This window comes from Corvus hawaiiensis, chromosome 26 (genome assembly GCF_020740725.1).
Source record: "Corvus hawaiiensis isolate bCorHaw1 chromosome 26, bCorHaw1.pri.cur, whole genome shotgun sequence".
NCBI lineage: Eukaryota > Metazoa > Chordata > Aves > Passeriformes > Corvidae > Corvus > Corvus hawaiiensis.
Window position 1 is genome coordinate 31,742,812 of NC_063238.1, and position 8,089 is coordinate 31,750,900.

General features: G+C 46.0%; 1 protein-coding gene across 2 annotated transcripts; it reads left to right on the plus strand.

Moving 5' to 3' along the window:
* The first annotated feature begins 1,207 nt into the window (after positions 1-1,207).
* On the plus strand, positions 1,208-7,449 carry CCN3 (cellular communication network factor 3). Of its 2 annotated transcripts, XM_048287062.1 has the most exons (5): positions 1,215-1,322; positions 1,419-1,647; positions 1,908-2,159; positions 4,060-4,268; positions 6,251-7,449. In XM_048287062.1, exons 1-5 carry the CDS (start codon positions 1,248-1,250, stop codon positions 6,545-6,547), a joined length of 1,062 nt encoding a protein of 353 aa, XP_048143019.1. In that variant the 5' UTR covers positions 1,215-1,247; the 3' UTR covers positions 6,548-7,449. The 2 variants fall into 2 exon arrangements, with proteins under 2 accessions (XP_048143018.1, XP_048143019.1); XM_048287061.1 differs by having other exon boundaries at positions 1,208-1,647.
* The last annotated feature ends 640 nt before the right edge of the window (positions 7,450-8,089 follow it).

An 8,089-nucleotide genomic window follows, 5' to 3' on the forward strand; every position in this document is an offset into this window, starting at 1 on the left:
GTCACTCAGCATGAAGAAAGGAATGGTCACTTTCATCCTAACCAAAACTTCTATCTTGCCATTTCTGGTTTTGTGTTGACTTTTGCTTTGGTATAGCGCTACAATAGCCTTGTAAATTCATGAGTACCACTTTTGTCATGTCTTAAACTTAAAAGACATCTTGTTTTCACTAGTCTGTCGACAAGTTTTGTTTATTTTTCAAATATTTTCTCTTTAACAAGCCATAACAGAATCCAGTGTGTATTATCTGCCTCAGACAACTACGGATAAAGAATATCTGTATCCTAGCAAGTCCTAAGAAGGCCTGCCTTAGGCAGAAGGCAATTCCTGACGAGTAAAACCTGTTAACAGATTTAGTCTCCCTTACAGTTGGCCTTAAATCTGTCCTGCACATGCTAAAATAACAGCACAGAGCACTGGAGTTACTTCTACAAAGCATTCCTGAGGCCTGGCCTGTTGGCTCTGTATCCCCTGTGGTTGCACACACCATGTAGGCACTGAATAGTCCATAACCACTCCAACGCACCCTTTTACACAGAGCAGGAAGGACTCCCTATGCAACATCTGTTTCCCATCAGCTCATACACCTGCACCTCTGTAGTAAAGAACAGTGCCTCTGACTTAAAACTAAAGAGTTCCGTGCCCAAAACGCTTCAACGCCTGGGTCAGGAGCAGTGTAGGCCCGAGAGGTGTTTGGCTTTGGGGAGGCTGGTCTCCAGCGCCAAGCACTGCCCAGCCATCCCGGCGATGCCAGAGACCGCGGAGTAGCCGCGCAGAGCTGCGAGGCAGCACCGTGCCTCCCCAGGGCGTGTGGCCGCAGCCCGGCCCGTGTGGGGAAGGACACTGCGGGCACACGGGGCGGGAAAGGGGCCGTAGGGCCGGGCACAGGGTGGTAGCCCCCTCGGCGGTAGCTTCTCGACTTCAAGCACTGGGCCAGCCCAACCTCCGGGCAGGGGCCGGCTCTGCCCTCGGGGCTCCAGTCCCCGCTCCATGCACCGCCCCTGGGCAGAGGGGTCGCGCCCGGCGCCGGGCAGGGCAGGGCAGCGGCTCGGCGCCGCCGGGGCAGGTGGCGGAGGGAACGGGGGGAGCGGAACGCCCGGCCCGGCTCCAGCTCCCCGCCTCTGGCCCGCGCTGCCCGCCGTGCGGGGGTGGTGGCGGAGGGGGGTCCCCGACCGCCTCTATAAAAGCGGCTGCAATGGCTCTGCCGGCAGAGCCGAGAGGGCGGCAGCCAGGCGGCGGCCAGGACCATGGCGACGGGCAGCGGGCAGGACCTGCCCGCCCTGCTGCTGCTCCTCCTCCTCCTCCTCCTCCGGCCGTGCGAGGCAAGTGCGGGGCGCCCGGCGGGGCCGGCGGCTGTGGGGAACCGGCGGCCGGTCCGGCCCCGTGACCCGGCCCCCGGGGCCGCTCTGTCCCCGCAGGTGAGCGGCCGGGAGCCGGCATGTCCCCGTTTGTGCGGCGGGCGCTGCCCGGCCGAGCCGCCGCGCTGCGCCCCGGGCGTGCCCGCCGTGCTGGACGGCTGCTCCTGCTGCCTGGTGTGCGCCCGGCAGCGCGGCGAGCGCTGCTCCGCGCTGCTGCCCTGCGACGAGAGCAGCGGCCTCTACTGCGACCGCGGCCCCGAGGACGGCGCGGCCGCCGGCATCTGCATGGGTAGGTGGCGGCCGTGGGACGTGCCCCGCCTGCGGCGGCCCTCGGGGGGCGGCGGGGAGACCCTCCCCGGGCCGGGCCCGCTGTCCCGCAGTTCTCCCGCCTGGCCTCCGGCGAAGCGGGTGATCCTCCGCACCGCCAGCGCCACGGGAGACTGCCCCTGATGCTGCGGAAGGTGCCTGTGCGGCCGCCGAGGGGCTGGGAGGGCCGGGGAGTGTCCGAGTGCCCTCCGCCCTTACGATAGCCTCCCCTTTTCCCACTAGTGCTGGAGGGGGACAACTGCGTGTTTGATGGGATGATTTATCGCAATGGGGAGACGTTCCAGCCCAGCTGCAAGTACCAGTGCACCTGCCGCGACGGCCAGATCGGCTGCGTGCCCCGCTGCAACCTGGACCTGCTGCTCCCCGGGCCCGACTGCCCCTTCCCCAGAAAAGTCGAAGTCCCTGGAGAGTGCTGTGAGAAGTGGGTCTGCGACCCTGACGATGAAGTGATTTTGGGAGGTTTTGCTATGGCTGGTGAGGAAATTAAAATTAATTATCGTAGTAATTGTGAGGAGGAGGTGACAGCATACTGAAAATGTCCACAGGGTTGCACGTTGCTTGCATGGTCGATTTTTTTTCTGATCTTTTTTCTCACCTCGAGTGACTAGTAGATACACCAGGTTATGAATAAAGGCAGAACTCAACAGGTAAAAGAAAAGATTCAGAGGATGAACGTGCATAGCAGTTTTAAAAGTTAATTAAGTTAGTTCCCAATTTTTAAATTTCTGTTTATCTGGTACACATTAGTTCTGTGACCAGAATAAAACAGGGACAAGATACTAATCCTCTGAACATTCCCACACCAAAAAAAAAAAAAAACCAAAAAAAAAAACCCCAACCGAAAAAACTCCCTTGCAGTCTTGCTAGTTGCTCTGCAAGAATATGTTACAACATATGTACTATTATAACAGCTTTGTCTACAAGAGATTTTTTTTCCCCCCTGAATCCTGCAGGTCTTAGAAGTGGTCAGCATGGCAGCTAAAATGCCAACAAATTCCAGCCTGTCTGTGCTAGAGTGCTCATATTTATTGTTGGCATTAAAAACACTACAGAGTACTTGGAGAAGCAGTGGTTATAAACACAGTGAATGGATTTGTAAGAAAACCTAACCCACTCCAAAGTGCAGAACTCAGGCTTTTTAAAAAGCTAGATAATATTTTCCCGTTTTTCAGTTTTTCTCTATTTTCATTTTTTCTACTACATTCTATCTCCATCCCCTTTAAATTATGTTATTAGTTTAACATGAATTTTCATAACTTTCTACTGAGAGTAGAGGGCACTGCATTCTCTTCCGGGCACTGCATTCTCTTCCAGGCACTGCTCTTTGTGATCTTGGGCAGTTAGTTATGCCAAAACTCAGCTAATCCGTTTAAAAAAGAAGTGAGAAAGGATTGAGGAAGAAAAGCTTTAATAGCTTTTCAGTGTGCTATGAAGTGTTAGTTTTAAAGCGCATAAACAAAAAGTGACACTTTTTATTACCTTTCCTTTTCTTTGGTTGGTCTGACAGTGACAAGGTAATCCATAAAATACCTACAGACAAATTGTCTGCATTCTTTTAGCAATGGCCATCCCTCTTGGGAGGCCACCTTTTTTGGATCTTTGCCATTCAAAAGGCAGAAAGGCTGTTTTAGAGGTGCTTAACAGCAAGAGCTGTGACTGACGGCTCAGTTGTGTTGTCTCCTGTTTGCTCCTGCTTTGATCAGTGAACCAAACTGTGCCTTAGCAATATTTGCATAGTGCAGCTTAACATTGCCAGGAGGGCAGGACAGTGGTCAGGCTTGACCATGGCTTTAAGTACCTGTGATAGCTCCTGGAAATGGCTTCCCTCCTCCCTCCCCACCATCACCCTGGCTGTAGTCTGTCAGTAATTGACAAGATGGGGTGATTTTACGACTCTCAGGAGTAAAAGGACTTTAGTTCCATTCTGTTTATTAGTTTAGATAAATCATTCAGCCTCTGTCCACTCATACCTAATATAAATATTTTTATGACGTAGCTTTAGAACAGATTCGTGATATATTTCCATTAGAAAGGGTGAGGAATAAAAATCTCTTAGGATTCTAAACTGGTTTAAAAGTTGGTAGTAATTCTTCCAGCTGTGGACTTGAGGGAACTGAATCTAAATGCTTTGCTGATTACAGTGATACGCACCTTTCTAGTTTGGGTTGGTTTTTTTTTTTTTTAGTTTTAGGAAGTTGCCATTCAGGATTCCTAAAAAGACAGCTTTTAAAATTTCTAAATCCTGTCAAAAGCATGGATTTTGAACCTTGTTTTGTCTCACATGTTCCTTCCCAGATATGATAGAGCTCAATTACATACTGAGGTTTCACGTGACTTTTTCTTGTAATAAAATTCTGTGGGGTTTTGTCTCCAGCCTACAGACAGGAGGCCACACTCGGAATCGATGTGTCAGATTCAAGTGCCAATTGTATTGAGCAGACAACAGAATGGAGTGCTTGTTCCAAAAGCTGTGGAATGGGCTTTTCCACCCGTGTTACTAACAAGAATCAACAGTGTGAAATGGTGAAGCAGACACGACTTTGTATCATAAGACCATGTGAAAATGAAGAGTCATCTGATAAGGTATGCTGCAGGGAGTGAAGCAAGGCAGCAGCATCTCTTCAGCTCTAGTTCTAAAGCTGGAATTTTATGGTCTATAATGCTCCAGATGCAACAGCACATGTGCAGCAAGCTAAGCGGTTTTGGTAAAGCATTAGACTTGCTGTGTTTGCTCAGTAGCTTTGTGCTGCACCTCCAGCAGGTCAAGGGAGGTGATTCTGCCCCTCTGCTGCACGCTGGTGAGAGCCCACCTGGAGCACTGTGTCCAGCTCTGGGGCCCTCAGGAAAGACATGGACTTACTGGAGTTAATCCAGAGGAGGGCCACCAAGGTGGTCGGAGGACTGGAGCACCTCCCCTATGAGGTAAAGCTGAGGGAGTTTGGATTGTTCAACTTGGAGGAGAGGAGGCTTTGGGGAGACCCTACAGTCCCTGCCAGTACTTAAAGGGGGCCTAAAAGAAAGGTGGAAACAGACTTTTTAGTAGAGCCTGTAGATAGGACAAGGGGTAATAGTTTTAAACTAAAAGAGGTAGATTCAGACTAGATATAAGGAAAAAAAAATTTGTACCATGAGGGTGGTGAGACACTGGAACAGGTTACCCAGGGAGGTGGTAGGTGCCCCATTTCCAGAAACATTGAAGGTCAGGCTGGACAATACTCTGAACAGCCTGATCTAGTGGAACATGTCCCTGCTTATTTCAAGGGAGTTGGATTGGATAGCCTTTAAAGGTCCTTTTCAACCCAAAGTGGTCTATGATTCTATAATAATTTTAAGTCATCCCAAACAGATCACATATATTGCATGTGCAGATTATTTTGACAGTTCACAAAGTGTAACTTCTCCCACAAATGCAACTGTACTACCTGTACATATACATCAGAGTTGCTTCAGTAATACAGAATGGATATATCAGATTTCTAGTCTGTTGAGCATCTGGAACAGCAGAGAAATGTATGAAATGTCTGCTTGATAAAGTAAACCTTATCTTAATCTTTATGATGTTTTTTCTCCAAAAAACAAACCCAAGACTGACATTTCTGATGTAAAAAAATAATTTTATTTAAGGGAGATGACTTTTTTGTTTCTTCTCCACATTAAGTGTTTCTATCAGGGAGAATAACGTATCTAGGTAAGAGGCCCATCAATTTCTGTAATGTTCTGAGTGTCGGAAAGCATTTCTAAGGCCTTTGCCAAACAGTCTCTGCAGTTTTAAGTACTGTGTTTTATAAAGGAGATGAAACATGTGGGGGGGGTTGAGGAGATTAACAAGAATGATCAGAGGTCTAGAAAACATGTTCATCTAGGGAAAACCAGATAGAACTGAACTTCTTCTGAATGCAAGAGAAGAGAGATGTGTTCTCATAACCGTGTTCAGATATTGCAGCCTGTTTTGAGTCCATGGAGGATATAACAAGAAATGGTGAGTTTAGACTGCATAAAAATTGTGAGTGAAAATGTTCCAAGCAGTAAGAATAGTGAACTCTTAGGGTTGTCTGCAGCAGATGTGGAGTCTCTGTCATTGAAGATTTCCAAGGACAAGTTAGTCAATCATTTGTTAAAAATAACGTGGCTAAATCTGGTTCTGCCTTGAGTCACAGGAATGGGTGATGACTTTTGCAGTTTATTTTACCCTCTTTTTATTTCCCTGAATCTAGTCCTGTAACTTGCTCATTTGACTTGCTGATTCTCTGATGGAACTACACTAGACTGAGAAGTTTTTCAGTATAGTTTCTTAATGAATGTAGACTGGGTTTGTCTCAGATGACAAGAGTGGACTTTAATTATTTTTCTTTCATTACTGGTCCGGTAACACACTGCTGTCGAAGGGCAGATCTTGCAGGTGTTACGTGTAACTAACTACTGAAGCAGTTTCCGAGTCTTCTTGCTGTTGAATGAATAAAGACAACAAATTCAAATTTTCAGAGTAGACCTGTATCTTTGCATGTCAGTTGTTAAATGCTGTCTTATGCAATGATATACTTATTGTCTCTTCATATTTCTGTTAGAAAGGGAAGAAATGTAACCGAACGAAGAAGTCGGTGAGAGCCGTTCACTACGAATACAAGAACTGCACGAGCGTGCAGACATACAGACCCCGTTACTGCGGCCTCTGCAGCGATGGGCGCTGCTGCACCCCACACAACACCAAAACCATCCAGGTTGAGTTCCACTGTCCCCAGGGCAAAGTCCTAAAAAAGCCAATGATGCTGATCAACACCTGCGTGTGTCATAACAACTGTCCTCAGAGTAACATTGTTTTCTTCCAGCCATTAGATCCCATGTCTAGCGAAGCAAAAATATGAAAAGCATGAATTAGATAGCGCAAAAAATACAAGCAGTTTATACAACACTTGACCCACAATCAGGTGAATGTAACAAATGCATATATGAAACATCTAAAATATTTTTCAGAATGGTCTTTCAAACTAGGTGCTTTTTTCCCTCCCGTAGTTTATTAAATACCTCGTTTTACATTTGCCGTCTCTGAATGTCTTTTATTCACTTGAAGGAAACTTTGTACCTTGGACAGAGCCTCCTTTTTTTCTTGATGGTGGCATAAAGATTACAAAGCCAATAGCTAGACTTTCCCCTTGAGTTAAGGGGATTATGCTGCAAGTTTCAGTAGGTGTAAGACTGGGCTCCTGGAGAGTAAAGGGATTCCATGAGGAATGCATGATACTGTATCACATACACTTCCAGGCTTTTAACTTCACTTTCCATACTGCATATAAACACTTCAGCAGTGTTCTTTTTTCTTTTTAATGAAACTCTAGTTTTTGATGACAGTAAAAATCTTACTGATGAAAGTGTTGCTTTATTGTGGCTTATGCAATACCTTCTGTCAATACCTCTGACTTTGAGGATTAAGTTTGCACATAGCTCCTGAAACTACATAAGTAAGATCTCTTATCCTGAAGCACAGCAGGTTGATAGCTAGCAGCAATTAAATTTATCTTTGATAACTTCAATAGCAGTCTAATCCAAAACCAGCTGAAGTCAGTGTTGTATAAGAATTTGGTTCTAATCAATGCGTGTCTGTAGATAAAACTATTTGGATGCAAAAATAATATATCTGTAAATTCCTCTAAAATACTAACTGTATCATATGGTGCTTCATTTCTTAGAAAGGTGTATATGTAAATAGAAACTGTACATACTGTAATATAACTTGACTAAGTAAATAAACTTTATGTGATCCAAAATATTTTTTCCTAAAGTTGTTTTTCTTAAACTACCAGCTTTTAACAGATAAAAGCAATGAGAAGAAAAAGGGTCGCAGACTCCTAAAACCAAGATGCTTTCTTGCGTTATTCTTAATGTCCCTCATCCTAATCGCTGCGTTAAAAGTCATGCAGTGCCTTGCTACAGGGAAGCATGAATAATTTGTGGGGCACATATAAGAAAGGAGGTTTCTTTCAGAGTAAGTTAGCATGGGAGATAGGATGATGTAAATAAAGTTAGTGTGCCCTGAAACGTGGTGGTGGTGAAGAATAATTACACGATTCAGAGTTCATATTTGGTTCTGAACAACTTAACAGAGTATTTCATTGGGTCGTGCAACACTCCAAGCCTCACAAAAATCAGCTTGTGATCATGTTTGTGTTAGATACTGTATGGCAATATCCCCAAGGAATATAGAGCCTGAGGAGGATGGCAGTTTCATGTATGTTAGATCATATATGTAGCAGGATTGTGCCAATAGGTCCTAAGTACAGTTGTGGAGACATTCAGCTGCTTTGACTGTGAGACCAAGTTTAGCTTGGTGTGTGTCTGTCTCTGTTAGCAACAGCAAAGCTGTACTTATGCCACAACTGTTCTATAACCATATGATAGGAAACAACTCT

Excerpts from the sequence above, each read along its gene's own strand:
- CCN3 (XM_048287061.1), top strand. The coding sequence starts at position 1,248 with ATGGCGACGGGCAGCGGGCAGGACCTGCCCGCCCTGCTGCTGCTCCTC. Across the intron at positions 2,160-4,059 it reads GGGAGGTTTTGCTATGGCTG|CCTACAGACAGGAGGCCACA; the intron begins GTGAGGAAATTA and ends TTTTGTCTCCAG. Across the intron at positions 4,269-6,250 it reads ATGAAGAGTCATCTGATAAG|AAAGGGAAGAAATGTAACCG; the intron begins GTATGCTGCAGG and ends TATTTCTGTTAG.